The sequence below is a fragment of the Gopherus flavomarginatus genome, chromosome 3, assembly GCF_025201925.1.
Source record: "Gopherus flavomarginatus isolate rGopFla2 chromosome 3, rGopFla2.mat.asm, whole genome shotgun sequence".
NCBI lineage: Eukaryota > Metazoa > Chordata > Testudines > Testudinidae > Gopherus > Gopherus flavomarginatus.
The window spans coordinates 47,889,249-47,909,261 of NC_066619.1; the positions used below are offsets into that span (position 1 = coordinate 47,889,249).

The following is a 20,013-nucleotide window of genomic DNA, read 5'->3' on the forward strand; positions in this document are numbered from 1 at the left end:
AAGATCTTATAGATCATATAGTCTGACCTCCTGTATAGCACAGACCATAGAATTTCACTCAGTTACCCCATATTAAGCCCAGTAATGTTTGACTAAAACATAACTTCCAGAAAGGCAGATATATAAGGAAGGAAATATAATAAAGTTGCTTTTTGTTTTAAGATTTGGGGAAGACTTGTTTCCACCTGCTGAAAAAAAGTATATTGGGGGGGGGGGAAATCCATAAATTCCGCTGAGTTGTTATTGCATTCTCTACCTGACCCTGGACTACTGGGGCAAAATACCTCTTAGTGTGGATCCTCCCCAGCTGCTGCTCCCTGAGTGTGCCTCGTCCTTCTGCATGGCCAATGGGTCTCTTGCAGAGATCTTTTGTAGAGAGGAGAGGCTGCTCTGAAGAGGGGGAAGCACCCTGCATCGCTTTACCCTATAAAAGGTATTTCCAGAGTTTTCACTCTCCTCTATAGTGCGGTGGGAAGGGAAAGGTTTGGGGCAAATAGGAGTAACAGTGTGTACAAACCCTGCACCAGGTGAGAAGCAATTAAAGAGCAGCTGGGGTCTCAGGCAGCCCCCCACCACACCCCTGAAGGATGCCAGTCTTGGAGGAGGAGCCTTAAAAGGGAGAGGCCCAGTTCCAAAGGTCCCAGCCCAGGGAGATGGACAGACCTCTCCTCATAAGCAGGGAGATTCCAGTAAGAAGAGACTGACTTGCCGAATCTCCTGAAGCTGGGGACTAACTGGGAGAAAGGAGCCAGTTGAAACAGCAGTGAACTGGGCCCAACAGGTGGCCCAAGTTACACGTCCAGCACCACAGAGGAGAGCTGTGGGACTCCTGCCTTGAAGGGAGTGACTGAGGGACTGCCTGAATCAGGGGGAGTACTGGGGAGAGGAGGAGGACTGTTTGGAATATAGCCCAGCTACTGCGGGGGTGGGGTGGGGTGGGGTGGGGTAGTGGCAGCTCAGCAGAAGTTCCTCTGTAGCCAGCTGGGAAGAAGCAGCAAGGAGCCACAATTCCAAAGCAGGAATAGCAGCACTCCTAGACCTGGGGAAGATGCTGATAAAGAGGGAAAGGTAGGAAAAGCCCAGGGAAGTGGCAGGGGGACTGATAGAACAGTCCTTGGCCATCTAAACAGGGTCCCTGGCCTGGAACTCGAAGGAGAGGGCAGGCCTGGGTTCCCCTGCATCTCCCCTAGACCAAAGGGAGGAGGAGAGGCTTCCAGACTGAAGGAGGTCAAGAATGACAAGTCCCAGCTGGGGGGCTGCGGGCCTGGCATAGAGGCTACGAGACTTTGGATTTTTCCTGTCTTGTGGACTGGTCTCTGAATTAGCCTAAAAGCGGGGGAGTCTCAAGCATGACCCATCCAGCAGGCCAAGTCACAAGGTAAAGGAAACCACTAGTGCACCTGGACAGCAGTTCTCATAGACTCATAGAGCTTAAGGTCAGAAGGGACCATTATGATCATCTAGTCTGACCTCCTGCAAAAAGCAGGCCACAGAATCCTACCCATCCACTTCTATAACAAACCCCTAACCTATGTCTGAGTTATTGAAGTCCTCAAATTGTGGTTTGAAGACCTCAAGCTGCAGAGAATCCTCCAGCAAGTGACCCATGCCCCACGCTGCAGAGGAAGGCGAAAAACCTCCAGGGCTTCTGCCAGTCTGCCCTGGAGGAAAATTCCTTCCCGACCCCAAATATGGGGATCACTTAAACCCTGAGCATGTGGGCAAGACTCACCAGCCAGCACTCAGGGAAGAATTCTCTGCAGTAACTCAGATCCCATCCCATCTAACATCCCATCACAGGCCACTGGGCATACTTACCTGCTGATAATCAAAGATCAATTGCCAAAATTAGGCTATCCAATCATACAGTTCTGCAGAACTATAGTGGAGGAAAACCCCTGTGAGTGGTGGCCTGGCCCAAGAGTCACTAAGCCTTGCTTATTTACTGTGTTATGACAGACTTAGCTGAGTTAGAAAAGGAAAAGACCCGTTAGGAGTTCTAAGCCCTCTCCTTGCCTGTGCAGGATTACTTATTACAGCAGAGGTCACTATCCTCTTTTCCTGGAGCCCCTCTTTGACTAGTGGGTACTTCCCCATGTCTGCTAGCACTATGTCCTGACACGCTGCCGCCATCCCTCCGCTTTCCTACCATGTTAGGTTTGCCAGGTCTCAGTTTTTTTTCCAGAACACCCAGTCGAAAAGGGACCCTGGAGGCTCCAGTCAGGACCGCAGACTGGGCTGTCAAAAGGCGGTGCTGTGGGTCTAAGGCAGGCTAGTCCCCGCCTGTTCTGGCACTGTGCTGGGAACAGCCAGCATGTCCAGCTCCTAGGTGTGTGTGTGGGGAAACAGAGTTCCATGCGGTGCCCCCTCCCCCCAAAACGCTGGCTCCACACTCCCATTGGATGTGAACTGTGCCAGTGGGAGCTGGTGGGGTCATGCCTGTGAGACGGATCTGTTGGCTGCTTCCAGGATGCAATGCAGTGCCAGTACAGGCAGGGAGCCTGCCTTAGCGCTCCCGCTCCCCCACTGCGCTGCTGACTGGGAGTCGCCCGAGGTAAATCTGCACCCCAACCCCCTGCCCCAGCCCTGAGGCACCCCCCAACCAGGAGCCCCCTCCTGTATCCCAAACCCCTCACCCTCAGCCCGTAATGCCTTCTGCACCCCAACCCCCTGCCTAAACCCACAGCCCCCTCCTGCACGCCGATTCTCTTGGCCCCAGCCTGGACCCCTCTCCTACACCCAAACCCCTCATCCCTGGTCCCAGCCCAGAGTCTGCACCTCCAACCCAGAGCCCATACGTCCTCCCACACTGCAACTACCTCCCTCAACCCACAGCCTCCTCCCCCATTCCTAATCCCTTGGCCCCACCCCCCAGTCTGGACCCCCTTCCTCCACCTCAAACCCCTCATCCCCAGCCCCATTCTAGAGCCCACACCCCCAACCGGAGCCCTCACCCCCTCCCGCATCCCAACCCCAGCGAAAGTGAGTGAGGGTGGGGGAGAATGAGCCACTGAAGGAGGGGGAAATGCAGTGAGTGGGGGTGGGGCCTCAGGGAAGGGGGGGCGGGGCTAGGGTTTTCAGTTTTGTGTGATTAGAAAGTTGACAACCCTACAGCATATGCTGTCATCTCTCTTCTCATTGCTCTCTCTGTTGTCTATGTTCCTTCACTACTTTTATTTCCTTTTTTTTCGTTCTTCTTTTTCTTTTTTAGGTTCTGCACTTCCAAATTGCCATATTCCCAGTGAGTGGAATGGGTGAAGGATCGAACCCTTTCTGTACACTCTTTTTGTTGACTTTTCCTCTCCATTCTCCTATTCCCCGAAGACTCCATTGCCACTGGGAATGTGTGTGTACATTCAAGGCTGCGCCAAATGCTTTGGGAGCAGAGAAAAGAAGCTGGTTCTTTTCAGTGCTGAGCCTGCAGCTCTGTACAGGTGAAGCTACTCCTGCAATTAGCAACATTAAAGACCTCACCGAGAGTAGGGAGGAAGCTGAATTTGTTTTCAAGTGACCACTTGCTACTTTAACTGTAGACGCAGCAGCTAGTTTCCAGTGTGTGAGATAACTGGCTTTAGGGTGCTATAGCTTTCCCCACCCACAATGACACTTTTTTATCCTGTTCTCACTCCTCTCACCCTAAATGCCAAGTTGAGAACTACAAGCCCTACGCTTTGTCTTGTCTGATTTTAAGTGTCTCAGATTATGGGGATTTTGCCAATTCCTGTGGGAGACTGTTTCACAGCCTAATAGATCTGGGACTGGTTTCCTTTTTTTTTTTTTTAATCTTCACATTATGCTTTTCTCAAAACTTGTATTTACTTTTCATTCACAATGCAATTTGTTTCTTTGTCTCATTTAATTTTTACTTAATCCTTTTCATCCTGACAGCTAATAGATTTTTTTTCTATGTGGTGAGGCAAGCAAAATCATTACAGAATTCCCTTTAAGAAAATATACTGTCAGCCACACTGTATTACTTAAAGCTGTACTCAAAAGAGCAAGGAAGGGTGGAGGACCAAAGGTTCACAAACATTTTTTTTACTCAAACTTCAATAGGAGCTCAGACTACATGATCACAGTGGTCTGGCTCTATACTCTAGGCATTTATGATATATGCATTAATGACACCACTGTATTTTCTCTCTAATCTATCAAAATCTATTTATAATGCACTAACCACAACAGTATCGGTTTTATAGTTATAGGACTGTGGTGAGGGTTTTTTGTATTTTTCTCTTCATTTTAATTTTCTTCTACATTCATGCTTTTTCTTATAGTTTAAATTTTTTATAAACTCTTAATTGTGTTTTGTGGTGTGCCTTTCTGCTATTTAGGGCTGTCAATTAATTGCATTTAATGCATGTGATAAATGCAAAACAAATAAACTAGATTAAAAAAGTCACAATTAATTGCAATTTTAACCACACCATTAAATAATAATAGAATACCAATTTAAATTGATTATAAATATTTTTGGATTTTTTCTACATTTTCAAATATACCGGACCCTCGTTAGAACACGCGTCTATATAGCGCAAATTTGCATATAACATGGTCACGGCCATGGATCCCAAATTTAATTACTTTAATTGCAATTCATTTTAATGCGGTCCCCGCTATAATGTCGTCCTCATGTTAACGTGGTACTGCGCATGGATCCCAAATCCTGTGTTCTAGCGAGGGTTCAGTGTATACTGATTTCATGACAACACAGAATACGAAGTGCACAGTGCTCACTTAATATTATTTTTTATTACAAATATTTGCACTGTAAAAAAAGATAAATAAAAGAAATAGTATTTTCCATTCATGTCATACAAGTCCACTGAGTGCTACTTCTTGTTCAGCCAATCACTAAGACAAACAAGTTTGTTTACATTTACTAGAAATAATGCGGCCTGCTTCTTATTTACAATGTCACCTGAAAGTGAGAACAGGCATTCGCATGGCACTGTTGTAGCCGGCGTTGCAAGGTATTTAAGTGCCAGATAAGCTAAACATTCATATGCCTCTTTATGGTTCAACTTGTAAGCTCTAATGTTTTACATCGTTTTGTTTCTGAGTGCAGTTATGTTAAAAAAATGTGGAGGTGGTACTTTCACACTACAGTACTTGTATTCTATTACAGTTAAACAGTGTGAGTAAAACAGATTAACCACAACTTTTTTTACATCTCACAATTGTGATTATTTTTAAATTGTTTGACAGTCCTAGTTCTATTTGAACTCTGCCTCCTGCAGAAAGAGTAAAGCAAACTCCATTGATCTACTTCTGTCTAGCATCGCTATATCACTGACAACAGCCTACTCCAGTGTGTTTCATCTTTGAACTAAACAATAAAGCAGAGCACTGCTTCTGTATCTCCATCTTAAACCAACCTATCGGGTGTTGGTATAGCAGGAACTGCAGTTAACAATTCTGGGAAATCTGACCAGTGTGTGCAGTAGCTTTTGCCTAGATCTCTTAGGTCCAGTCATTGTAGTGATAGCACAGTGTGAAACCATTCAAGCTTGTCTCTTTTTATTACAAATCATGTAAGTGCATCCTTGTCTTTTGATTGGTTGAATGGACTGCAGCAGAGAGACTCAGATCTGACTCTGGGGACTGAAGCAGAGGGAGGAGGGAGAAGAACTCACCATTTTGCCTAAAATGAAACCATGATTTATAATACATTTTATAGCTCCCTGGGTAACTAGCTCCTCAAGAAATACTAGGAGCAGCTGATGAAACAGGCACCTGTTTGAATTTCTAAGCTGCACTGTAAAAGTCAGAGTAGCGAAGGACCCGCATAGACTTCACTTTCAAAGCTTCGAGGTTTTAACAAATAAATAATGCCTTGCACTTGTACAGCACCGTCCACTGTAAGTTCTTAACACGCTTTATAAACATTAATTTGCTCTCACATAGTGAATAATAGTATACCATTTTACAGATGGGGAAACTGAGGCATAAAGAGGTTAAAACCCAAATTTTCAAAAGTAGGCACTCAATTTTCAGTGCTTTGATTGCTCAGTGCCCATCTGGCACATCTCTGACCTGAACCCTCACAACTCCCATTGAAGTCAATAGGCGTTCCATGCCAGACACCCAGAAATTAGACACCCAAACTTCTGAAAAGTTTTGGCGTAAATAACTTGCTTAAGGGGACACAGCCAATCTGTGGCAGAGATAGGATAAAACCAGTCTCCTGACCTTAATAACAAAACCATGCATTAACCACTTAATTGTTGTAGAAATAGATTTCTAAAACACAATAAAACACCTTTGCTATCATGTTAGCTAAAATATATTGCACTTACCATTGACAGAAAAGGAGAGAGAGACCCCTTTCATGATAGTGATCTTGGGACACAGAGTCCAAAGAACCATGCAAATCCCTCTGTTCTCACTGCCATTCAGTACCCCTGATATCCACCCCCACCCATCTGAAGAATTTGAGAAGAAAGCTTTCAAATATTACTTAATGCCATCCAACCACTGCTGCCCTCATGAGAAGTACAAATTGAGGGAGAGTTTAAAAACTTTACGCTTTTACTACTGCTCAGGGCCTCCTCTTGCCTCCAGCTTCATTCATGCCAAAGGACACTAGAAGAGAGGGTTTAAAACTCATCCGCTCATAATTCCAGTTCTGTGTGCATGGAGCACCCAGTCATCTGCACTCCAGCGAGAGAACACAGGGGGAAGGGGCATTTAAAACTTTGCTACTCTCATTGTTTTAGAGAGAGGTGATCCCAACAGCTTCGTTCTCCTTGAATACTTTTTAATGTAATTGGCCGTGCCCCCATCTCCACTTTTTAAGATGATATATTATACAGCAGTTCCATGAAAGAAAGGGACTTTCTTTTGCTTTTAAATGTATATTTGCCTTTTCTTTTATGATAGCTCCAACGGGAAGACAAAAGAACAAAGAGAATATGACAATGGAAAAAACTGCTACAGTGACAACTCAATAGCAAACAAGTTAATACTTTCCTAGTTACTCAAGACCAATCCCACCTAGAAGAAAAAATATCTAATATGACAGAAACACTTTTTGCCTAGAAGATTTGTTGTTTCAGTCTTCTTCCCTCCAAAATGTTGTCTTGTCAAGGAGGCTTAAATATCTGTTCTTGAACACCACAAAGTGATAGGTACTCCCATTATGGAAAAAAAGGTCTACTTATGTAAGTGGAACAGCACAACTGAAGATCCATTATACAATAGGATTTTAGTAGAATCTGAACAGAACTGTTTAGACTTAAATCTGATGTTTGTATTGAAATACTGTTAGAAAGTAATACATTTCTATTTACTTAATGCTATATAATTAAGAGACTAATTTTATAGGCATTCTTATTGAATAATTTAGTCTAATTTAATTGGAATTTGATATAAAAAGCAGTAGTAACTTTGGCTCAGATCATCCAAGGGAGATCTGTGCGTGGAGGGAGTTCTCTGCACACAATTCTCCTCTGGCCTCTAGGAAGTGGGGGGCTGGGGTGGGCGGGTCACCAGCCCCTCTTCCTGGGACCATTGAGAGGGTTGGGAAGATATCTTTAAGGTGGGTTCCTGAGACTGCTGCCCAGGACAAGCAATTAGTGCTGTGCTTGCAAGGAGCAAGATGGCCCTGGAATGCCACTCATTCCACAAGATGGAAAATCCGGCTCACTTCACATCTCGTTATTATTACGATAGTGCTTAAAGGCTCCAGTCAGGATCAGAACTCCATTGTGTGAGGAAGTGTACAACCATAGGGCTAGATCATGTAAAAGAATCTGTCTGGGAAACACCCTTGCACCCACACACTGCCCTAACGACTTGCACTCCGGTGTGTCTAGCTCAGACAGAATAATTTTGGAGAAAACTTTGTGGATTTTTTCCTCCCCACCATCTTCCACAAGAATTTCCGTGACAGGAGGTGATCTGAGCTTTGACTCTCAAAATATGGAAGCTGAAATTTATATTTTTCCTACAGCTGTAATAGATATTCTTTTGCATTCGTTTACTACTTAATCTAGTCTAGTCGAATTGAATCTGATTGATATAAACAGTTATTTTGTCTTTGTTCCTTACTGAATTTTTTCCTTATTATTAAAACTATGATATTAAAAATATGGTTTTGTTTACCTACCATTTTATGAGCTTAGTTACAGTCATTTAGATTCCTCATGTGAAATTACCGGATTTAATTTAATTGGGATGTGGCTGATACAAAATGAAGTTTTGACTAAGGTTCTTGTTGTATCACAATATAAGCTTTTAGTTTCTTCTCCTAATTGATATTAATTAATCCAAGTGTTTTGGAGTGAATAGATGATTAACTGTGTGTATTGTATATTGGTTTCTTTTAATACGTGGAATGCCCTTTTAATTTTTAAAATAATTTTCTTGATTACAATTAAATAATTTAAAATAATTAAAGGTTTTTTGTTTTTTTTTTAAAGAAAACCTTTGCAATGTATCTTTGGAACTAATGTGCATGAGATAGGCAGCAACACCTCAAGGCCTTCCCCTTAGTACCTTTGACTCTTATATTAACTCAGAGGCAGATTGATAGATACAAGCACTAAACAACTGCAATCAAGGAAACAGCAAAGAAATAAATGATCATAATCTAATCAGAAACAAGACAGCTGCCTAGGCGCAGTTGCTGGATATGATCTAGGAACCTGATTCTTTTCCTAGAGTAGAAGTGGTATGATCTGCATGAGTGAACAGAGCGTTCTATAGAGTAAAACTTCTGAGTTCTAGTCCCACTTCTACAAATGGCTGATCTTTAGACTTTGCACTTCTTGAATTGCTTTACATAGGTTGGAAAGCACTGCTAGGCTAGATTCAAAAGATTAGGGAAGATTAAAAAAAACAGACAAAGGAAATAGAAAATTGGTATTTGGGAGGATTGTCTCTTCACCAATCTAAGGAATGTAGCAGTAGCATAGCAAAGATACTGAAGGATCCCAAAAACCTATCCGCAGATTATGTCATCTGAGATTGAGATGGTGCCAGAAAAAATATATGCTTTGCGTGTTGAGGACAAGATTGAGCACAAGTCAGTCAGTCAAGAAAGAAATGTACAACAATTAATGCGGAAATGAGAGCAGCTTCCCACAATTAAAAGATAGGCTTAAAAATGTATGCACATTTTTCATAATTATACCAATCACCATTACAGCAGAAAACTAAAATGACATTTGTTACAATATATTGTTTATGCATTAGAGAAAAAGAGAACTTTAGCAAGCATCAGTGTATCTCCACAACCCTGCCTGTATGTGAATAAGGCATCCTAACTGCAAAGTTTGACATGTTGCTTGTTTAAAAAAAGACTCATACAACTGTAAGCAGGAATACTGGAGAAGCTCCTTGTCTCTTGGGAGAATGGATCTGGGGAAATTAACCAACAATCAGATGTGTTATAATGGAGGAAGGGCAAACACCATTCTTTCCTTCTCATTGATTTAAATGGTACAAACCAAATACATCTGTCTCCTGCCCCCCACTCTTTTATCAGTCTGTCCTGTGCCGTGCTGTGTCCTAAACAGTTACTGTAAACATACAGCAAGATTTTTTTTACCTTGGTGTTACTTTTGTTTTAGTATTGCTAAATACCAAAGTCTTGGTGAAATAACCATCCACATTTAAGGAACAGCATACCAATAGCAAAACTGTTTCTTTTAGTTAATCTTTTAGTTAGTTTATCAGTCTAAAAGTCTGTGTATGGTACATGGACGTCAGGTTCAAACACCATATCGATTAGTATGAGGATTCTGAGTTTGGCTGTCTGATCTTTGGGTCAGTAATCTTTCTATTGTGCCTGTGGGTCCAGAATCCCAGGTACTGAGTTAGGTGGTAGGGTGGCTGTAGGTCATGGATTCTACTCAGGTTCTTGGCTATTTTTTCTGCCCTAGGCATGTTAATTGCTGCAATAGTCTGAAGTTTGAATGAAATTTTGTTTTGAGGATTTATATAAATATTTACATTTTACTATTATATTTAGACAAGGAAAATGGTGTATTTGCATCTTTGGAAGGGGGGGAAGGTGCATATACATAGCTGCATTAGAATGCATTCAGTCACTGTGGGACTCTTATTCCCAAGGGCATTCTGCGCCAAAAAAATTAAACTGTTTCACACTATCTTAAAATTCTGCAAAATTCTGTAAATTTTATTTGTCAAATAAATGTGCAGGCTCCAGCATGGCACTGGGGAACACAGGCCACTGGCTGCACAGAAGTAGGAGATCACTGTGCAGCCCTCCTTCTTCCTCCTCCCCCTGCCCCGGGACAGGGACTAAGCAGTGAGGCTGCGCCCATCCCTGAAACAGTGCAAGGACCGGGCCTGCCCCAGAAACACCCCAGGGCCCTGCCCCTCTGTGCCAGGTGCACCAGGTGTGGGCAGGCAGGCTCAGCAAGGCAGGATCCAAGTGTGGAGGAGCTTAGTGTGGGGGATCTAGGTGTGGGTTGAGAAGGTTCTGTGTGGGGCAGTCTGGGTGTGGGCAGCTTAGTGGGGGTTCTGGATGCGGGGGGAGGATCTGGGTGCACAGGGGCTTGTTGGGGGGTTCTGCATGCAACGGTAATGGGACTCTGCAGGGGGTCCAGGTGAAGTTGGTTGGGGCTCAGCGGTGGGCGGGGGAGTCTGGGTGTGGAGGGATAGAGCTTGGCAGGAGGGTCTGGGAGGCGGGGCTCAGTGGAGGGTCCTGATGCTGGGGGAAGTGGGACTCAGTGAGGTGGGGATCCAGGTCCAACTGGTTGGGGCTTGGTGGGCTGGGGATCCAGGTGTGGGTGTCTTGTCAGGGTGGTCCAGGTACAGAGGGAATGGGGCTTATGTGGGGGAGTTCTGAGTGTGATGAGTGAGGCTCGGCAAGAAGGTCTGGGTATGAGGGTGTCTGGATGCATGGGGGTTGGATGGATGGGGGAGCAGCTCCCTCTGCAGGGACCCTCCCCCTGCAGATGAGGAGTGATAGGTGCGGGGGGGGGGGGGAGGGGAACTGCAACGCTTCCTACAGCCAGGGGAGAAATCTGGGGGTGGGTCTGACGCAGCCCCGGATGCTGTGTAGGGGTAGAGGATATCCCGTCCTCCCCAGCCCAGCCTGGACTAGCAGCTGAGCCCAGTGCAGGGTAGGAGCCATCAGCCAGATCCTCCCCAGTCCCGCCTCCTGCCCCACAGTGATGTACCTCTCTGCTGGCTGCTCTGGGCACCCAAAACATACTGCTGGGGAGGGTCGCATGACCAATCTTGTGGCTTCCCTTTGCTTCTCCATTAGAAAGTCATTTTTCTGCAGGGAAGCAAAGAAATTGGCAGTGGTCATAAATTCTGCACATGCGCAGTGGCACAGAATTCCCCCAGGAGTATATTCTGGAGGCAAATATCTCCAGATATTTGTTTCTATGTACCAGCATGACCCCATCTGGGTTCCAAGAGGCTGGGATGGGGACAATAGCTTCTCATGTAAATGGTTTGAAAGTGTCATTGCTACCTGTTTATCCTGTGATTCTCTGGGGGCCTAGCTGCCTCCACATGCAGCCTGCCTGTGTATTTATGTAACCCACACACCTTCTGGGTGTGGTGTTCTGTTCTATCTAGTGGCACCAAGACCACTTAGAGAGAGAGTTAAATAAGGTGACTTTTTTGTGCCAGAGAGGCAAAATGATTACAATGGCTTGGGATGACTCCTCTTAGTTTCTTAGCCCCCAGTTGTGGAGTCATTTGACATTATATTGAAGGAGATATTTGGGAGTAATCCAAAGGATAATACATTTAAATCTGCAATGGAAACAGGAAAACATTTTTTCAGACTTAAGACGGTGCATTATATGAAAACCAAACACAATGCCAAATGTTTACCGCCTTTTGACATTCATTAAAGATATTTACCTTCAAATATTATGCAGAACTTGAGGTTGCAGTTTCAAAATCGTATACAAAATGGCTCATTAATGTTCCTATAAAACCTAGCCTAGTGACAGTGTAAGTCAGTGTCTCCATAGTGACCAGGGGTGGCTCTATGTTTTTTGCTGCCCCAAGCACAGCAGTCAGGCGGCCTTCAGCGGCATGCCCACGTGGATTCGGCGGTGTTTCTGTGGGTGATCTCTGAGTCTCACGCCTTTGGCGTACGCACCGCCGAAATGCCACTTAAGCCGCTGGTGCCTGGAGCCGCCCCTGATAGTGACCCATGCTGACCTTGTTCATGGGCTGTAATTGTGAACATCTCTTCACAGATGTTTCCACTTCTAATAGCAGCTCTGTGACATGAACTCCTCTTTCAGGGACCCTACGCAAGTCCACATTCATTTTCAGTTTTAACACAAAGGACAACAATTATAAATTAACAAAGCCCTTCAACAGAGGCACTAGCACTTAGAGCGGAGATTATGAGGGACTTGAAGCTGTGATCTTTCAACATAGGGTCCCTGAAGTACTACATCAGTGCCACCTTATTATCTTTTTATTAATGAAAGTTTTGCTTCGATTTTACCCGATTAGCACATTGTTGGTTGTGTTAATAATGAAAGGTTGGTGCCAAAGCACTGTTAACTTGTTCTACTTTGCCTTTTGATAGCCCCCTGCTTAGCCTCCAGGAATTATCATGCTGCTTGAACAGAAAGAGAGACAAGTTACTGCATATATGTCATGTCATTTTCTTTCTCTCCAGACAAAAAGTGAGGACTAGATGCTCAGCTCGTGTAAACTGACATTGCTCCACAGCCAGCAATGAAGCTACGCTGACTCACAGCAGCTGAGGATCTCCCCTTTTTCCAGAAGTGTCTTATATAAGAGTGTGCACTTCTGAAAGGTGTACATCGCTGAGAAAAAAGATTCTACCCTCTCCTTCTAGTTACCCTCTTTTTATACCTGCAATACAAGTATCTACCATGGCTGTCAGCTAATGCGTTTTTAAATGAGCTAACACCTATTAGGTTTAATTCTCCTCTCACTTACACTAGTGTAAATCAGGAATAATTCCAATGAAGTCAATGGAGTTACTATGATTTTGAACAGGTGCAACTGCATTCATTTCCATGGAATTACATCTGATTTACATTGGTATAAGGGAACAATCATGCCTCGTGCACACACCGTGGCCTGGTCTACGCTTCATTTTTGCTGGCATAGCTATGTCGATTGGGAGTATGAAGAAAAAGGCACATGCCTAATTGACATTACTATGCTGGCAAATGCCATAAGGTAGACACAGTTATACTGGCAAAAAAGTTTGTTTGCTGTTATAACTTATTTTGTTCAGGGAGCTAGGATAAGCTATACCAGCAAAATAACTCTTGCTGATATAAGCTCCCTAGGAGGGTTTGCCAGTATAGCTGTATCATTGTAACTATGCTAACAAACCCTTCTGTGCTTAGACAAGGTCCACATGAAAAGCAAAAAGCAGAGAAATGCCTCCAGTCTAAATAAATAGATTACTGAAGTGGATGGACTGGGCTATTTAGAATTCTGATTTGCTTCCTGGTAGGTGAAGATATAATGTTGAGGATGACTGGAAAGTATTCTGGGGGACAACTGAAGATTTTGGACCACTTCTGGGGGAAATGTAGAATTTATAAAAGAGAAAATACCAATACATGTGGTCTGTTTGACCCAAACCAATATCAAAAGGGTAAATCATTTAGAAATTAATTTATCAAACATGTTTCAAAATAAAAAGGGAGGAAATCTTGAAACACAAAGCACTTCTCTTTCCTTGTTTCTTTTCTTTCTCTTCCTCCTCCTTGGGTGCCATTCTGGAAAGAGGAGAGGGGGGAATAATGTTGTTCAGCAGATTTGTGTGTGTTTGTGTTGCCATTCTGTTCTTTCCTAGTCCTCTGAAATATCCTGCCTGTCTTCAGCCTCACTGCCCACTATATTATTTTCTCTCTCATTGATATCTATTATTTTATAGCACTTGTAATGGTGCTAAATGCTTCACAGAAGGCATGGTATCTGAAGCCTAAATTAAAGGTGTCATAAAAGTGGGAGCAATGAATAGTATGACTCTGATGAAACAGGAAGACCAATATTTGCAGCAATATGATCATGTTATTACTCACCCAAATGCACATCTTAGTGGTTCAAGTTTTTTTTTTAACATTACACTTACATGTGATAAATGTATTTATCATGCACATTTGTGAAGGGGATATACTAGGAACAAGGTGGTGTCTGGAGAGCACTGTATCTGGCAATCCCCAACTGGCAGATACTTTCCTGGAGACCACTGCAAGGTGGAGCATATTAAAGCAAACCCCAAACTGCCCTAACATGTGGCAAGCCAGGCTGAAAACCAGGGAGGTGTAGCCAGCTTTCCAATGGTTCCACATCTCTACTGCACTCTGCAGACGCTGGAAGTGGCAGAGAATCTGGCTCAGTGAGTGATAATGGAGGGCTAGAATTCAGCAAAATACTTTTTGAGTAGAATTTCATTTTAAATATTTGAATCTTAACCTTTCGCAGTGTAGCTGCATAGTTCTTGTTAATGGCAAGAAGAGTTATGCAGCATGTGCAGATGATACGGACCTCATGGGTTTTAAATGTAATCTTGGTGACAAACAGGATCTTCTAGAAACAGTGGGCCACATCCTTAGCTGGTGTAAATTGCCATAGTTCATTTGATTTCACCGATATGATCCCACTTTTGCAGCAGCTGAGTATCTGTCCCATTGTTTTTAAATTAGCCAGTGGGGTTAAGTAAGTCCATCTGAGAGTGATGACCCTTGTAAGTCTCACCACTAAAATCCATACAAGTGGTTTTACCAATTTTGCAAAACCGATGTTTGAATAGAAAAGTTTGTGCTTTTTCATTGTTATGAAAAGACATTTTTGTTGGCAATTTCCCCCCTTTGCTGTTAGGATTCCTCTTTTATGGAGGGGGAAAAAGCACTGCAAGGTCTAAGCCTTGTGTGGCTGAATCTGAAGAATATCATCCCTCAGAATTTCCTTTTACATTTCTTTTTAGGTCTCCAGCTGAAGTGATACCTCCCAATAACAGGGCAGAAAGGCCTGATTTAGTATGGCTTTCTATTACTGGTGTTCTTCCACTGTTGGAGGATGAGGTGAAATAATCCCCTAGTGTCATTACTTTGGCATAGGGGTATGCATTATTATTTGAGATTTGTTTTCATATAAAGTTACAGAACATCATCTCAGGAAAGGTTACTGAGGTATTTCTAGAATCTGCAGTAAAACTAGACAACCTTTTAAAAATCAATTTATTATAATGTTTGCATTTCTGCTTCAAGATACGTGTAAGTGAAAGAATAATGTATACTAGAATGAAAAGTTACTTGGTATCCATAGTACTTTACTAATTGAAAAGTAAAATCAATTCATATAATCTTGCCAGTAATTGTTTTTGAGTTTTGGCAACTCAAGGACTGAGAGGCCAGGTCAGAAACTCATATTCAGCTTTTCTGTGAGATTCCCTGATTAATTTTAATCCAAGATTTTTTGCTATCTGACTAAGCAGATTTAGTCTGTATAGTTATGACCCATTCCTCCTTTTCCTTCCCATCACCTCTCCTCATCTCCTTTATGAAAGCCTCAAGAATCCTCTGTTTTCTTCCCTTTACACTCCAACTCTTATGGTCACCATCGTTCTGGCTGAAGAAAATTGGTTAGGATTTCCATTGCATCTCATGGCAGTCCTTTAATTGTTTGGAAAGGTGCAATGAGCAATGTTTCTACATCCTGCTTATCCACAAGAGCTTATTTTTAAAGGGCGCTGCGCAACCTCTGTGCCCACTGAAATCTGAGAGTAGTCAACACCTCAAAGTCAGGCCCAAGCGCCCAGGAATCAAAATTGTATCTCAATGTTACCTTTTCACTGTGCTATGACTTTCAGGAGCTCTTTCATTATATTGGTGTGCATTGTATAGCTGGACGTTTTGTATCTTTTTCAATCTAGAAGTTGTTACATTATATTGCAGTCCATTCTATTTCTATGTTTCTGAAGTACAAGAATAATTTATGGCCAACCAGCCACTGTAGATTGTCTTCTGGGCTGGAGATGCAAACATTAATAAGAACCACCTTCCTTGCTCTCCTTTCCGAAGATTTTATGATCTAATGACTTACTCTTTTTTTTTTTAAACAAAAGGGATAACTTTTCCCTTCAATCTATTTCAGCAGCAATGGCACAAATACACCACCATTGTTTCAAACTTTTTCTGTATGATGCAAGTTATTATAATATCTGTTTACCGCAAATACATTTCTTCAGTTTCAGTGATAACACTAATTAAATTACAAGAAATTCCAGTGTATTAAGTTCCAGTCTCATGAGGTTCAGGGACAACTGGCTGAAGAATGAGCAATGGCTGATTTTTGCACGTTTCAATATTTTGTAATTCATGGTCTGATATAATGTGTCAACTTGCCTAAAAACAATCAATTAGCCCTTTACAGTAAGTGGGTCAATATTTTGAACACAAACTCAGAGTACTCTCTTTTTCTGATTGTAAAGTGGTTTACTCATTATGTACGATAGGAGTAATACACACGTGGGAAAGACTTGTTTCTTACCATAGTGAGGAATTATTGCCCAAGCCATGGCAGAAGCATAGATGCCTCCAATCATCCAAAACATGCACAGCCAACTTAAGTGTTCACCACGTTTCTCTCGAGCAAGAACTTCAGAAAAATACGAGAACACTGTTGGAACAGCTCCGCCAATCCTAAAGGGAGACACAAACCATGTGTTAAAGACAGAGCAATAGCAAGTCTGAACAAACATCACTACTGTACCTGCTTCAAACCTGAACTAGTGTTCTTATCTTTGTTTGTTTTTCTTAAGTACATTGCCACTTTAAGAAAGATCCTCTATGTGCCAAAACCCTGACTACAATGCATTTGAAAACTTTCGGGGAAGCCCCACATTTTTGACACAATTAAATGCATAGATTTTCATGGAAACAGTATGGTCAATGAAGAAGTGCCAGATTACATTAATTGTCAGTGAGCTGTGTTATAGAGCTTGCGGAATTGTAACCATCATAACGTTGTGTATTTGACTTAATTTATATGAAAATCCATATGATTATTATGGTAGGATTGGTAGTCTACCAACATGATGACAAAATTCTCATTTAGTATAGAGAATTTTTTAAAATTAATTTTTCGTAAAATCTTCTGGAGTCGTGGTATAAGTAATAGCTGCTCTTCCTCCATTTACTCCTTCTCACCCCAACTTCCCAAGTCTTGACTTCCCTCCTTTAACAGAGGATAGGCAAAAAGGATGTTGAAATTTGCAATATCCCTGATTATTACATGTATGCTTAAAAAGTGTTATGCAGTTATATTTTGTCTGATTTGCTAGTAACTTATGCTGATTTTTCTCTTTTTGGTCTTTGAGTATTGAATTTTAATTTTGGATGCAATGACTAGAGAGTTGTTACTTTATTTCTCCCTACTGTGCAATACTGTACGTGCTGGTAACTCTTTGACGTTACACAGCAATACATATTTTATTGTTACCCACATTGTTGGAAGACTCCTATACAGTATTTTTACTGAATGAACAAATGCTAATAAAAAACAAAGGTTAAGAAAATACCTGTGATTAGAACTGAACAGTTTGAAATGAGAACTAAAGGCCTTTTCTTCATTGTAGCATCCTGGCAGTTCTACCCTAGTTAGGCATTTCTAAGGTGCCCATCTTCACAGTAGCTAGGAGACTAGAAGCATCTCCTACTCTGTCCAGTTGTTTCAGAGTACTTGAAATGAATGGGTTTTTTATTACAATGAGCATTTCTGAAGCTTGTGCTACCAGGGGCCATACTGCTAAAAAATGATATCATCTGTGACACCAGCAGTATTAAAATTGGGATCAATAAATCACCATCAATACCAATTTACCAATGAGAAGGAGGAATTTTGTTGTTTAATATTTAAGCAAAATGTTTACTCATTATGATTGCCAACTTAGATTTAAAACAATGTAAATTGGTTTATTACATCTGATACCAAGCTTGTGTTGTGCTAGGGGTCCAGCGTCAATGACACAAATCAAGCCCCTTTTCTGCAATGTGGCCACGGCCTGCAGAGAGCTTAGAAATGTCTATTTAAAACACACTTTTACAGTTCATCTATGGTGAAAATATGGACCTCTCAAAAGGCTACATTGAGAAAAATGGTTCAGCTTTCTTCTATAAAACCTAATAAAATTCAAGATAGGCATAATTTTCAGCATTAGATTCAGGCCTTTCATTATTGGTCTTTAGCTCTTTGCTATAGGCCAAAAAGACAGTTAACCTTCTTAAAACTGCAAAATGTTCCATCATGTCCCAGGACTCAAGATTTGTGCTTTCATTTTTCAGTGTTCAAGACAATGTCTATGGGGCTTCAAGGAGTATTTTCATATCAGTGAATCTCTCAGAGGACGTGGGATATACTCTGTAAAACAGCTGCAATTCACACCTGGTGAAGTTGCAACTGAATTTCAAGATAAGGATAAATGCACATTTATGCTGCTCTCACACTGGCTGCTAAAACTGATTGGGAGAAAGAAGCAAGTTTACCAACAGGTTAAAACAAATATTATAGAGGAAAAGAGTAATACAAAAATAAACTTCTGCCCTATGAACATTCAGTGCGTTCCAATACAGTTTATTTTAGAAGATGTTAAGGTACTTCACTAAGTGGTTACATGTCTCAAGGGGGTTGTTCTTTTGTTGCTTCCTTCTAGGCATCAATTTGCAACGGATCCATAATAGACTCTTACATATATTATAAATAGCTCCTGAGATAGACTGAAGCATGCTAGTTCTTAAATTCTCTGCAGAAGTCCTGCTACACAGATTCATAGCCCCATAAAATACAACTCTTGCTACAGAGCTAGAAATGTAGTGTGAAATCTTCATCCCCACTCCCGTTCTTTTATGGTGGATAAAAGGGCCAGAATGGTGTAAAGGGGACATTACAGCCTCATACCAATCTGGGTGAGAATCCCCCTGGTACAGACACAGAAGACAATCATAAGGCCATTCTCCAAGGATCCGCTTTAAGTCCTGGAGTAGGGAACTGCTGGATGTAAGCTTGTGGAAAGCAAGTCAAGGATGAGGCTGCAGCCCACAGTGCTACTGAGATTCTGAGCCTGTGGAGGATGTTGTTAGTTTAGACAGGCCCTCAGAGCTGCCTCAATCAGGCTGGGGTCTAGTCTCCAGAACAGCCCAAGACTGGACATGTACAAAAGTGTTTTAAAGCTGCCATAACCTCCCCTCCTAGTCTGAGGTGGAGCACAGACTCTCACCCCTACAAAAATACCCTGAGTATAGCACTCGCTGCTAAAATTAAGTTCCTTATATTATGTTGGAGAATCACTGGCAGTGGCAGAAACAAGTGTTCAACACCTCGTAGGATGAGGCAGGGATATGGAACATGAACTTGTGTTGACTTAGCGATCAAAGTACTCATCTTTTAGAAGCAACACTTTCACTTTGGGCTTGCTTTAGCCTGTTTTTTTAACACCATATTTGCTTTGAAAACGAGTTCTTGGCTGATTTTTTTCCTGTAATTGATTCTATCCATTAAAGAAGTTTGTGGTGGCCTCAGGGTATATTTAACTGGTATTTACATATTCTGGTCACTCTTCTACTAGTCTTATCACCATATTCTTGCTTCTAAATTTGATTAAATGAGGGTCCAGATTGAAGCAAAAAGGAAAATAGTCACTTCTAAGTTCTTGTCACGTAGTAGAGAACCTAGTCTATATCCACATATTGCAGTTACTATGGTAGTAATTACAAATTCAGGTAGCCTATGCAATGTTGTATTAATAATAAATGGTCATATTTAAGTATTTAAAAAGAGCTTTGCATGTTCAAATCATTTTACAAAATTATCCAGTACACAGGGACAGTTCAGGCAAATCTGGGGCCCATGACTATGAAATTCAAGATTCAGCATGTAATCTTATTCCCAGATCTCCAAGGCCATGCAAGCTGTGGGGCTCGGAGCTTAGCAGACCTCAAGGCAAGGGAATGTGTCCTGAGTCTAGAATTCATACAAGTGTCTGTGGAGGTTTAGGGGAAATGGCTGGATGTTTCC

The 20,013-nt window shown here is 42.1% G+C and overlaps 1 protein-coding gene across 5 annotated transcripts in view; it reads right to left on the bottom strand.

The window, feature by feature from the left end:
• The window catches only part of SV2C (synaptic vesicle glycoprotein 2C), a 245,395-nt gene that overhangs the window by 68,486 nt on the left and 156,896 nt on the right, over positions 1-20,013 (bottom strand). For all 5 annotated transcript variants that reach the window (XM_050944577.1, XM_050944578.1, XM_050944574.1 and 2 more), the window contains one exon: positions 16,492-16,643. In XM_050944577.1, coding sequence (XP_050800534.1) covers positions 16,492-16,643 — 152 coding nt within the window. The remainder of the gene's footprint in view (positions 1-16,491; positions 16,644-20,013) is intronic.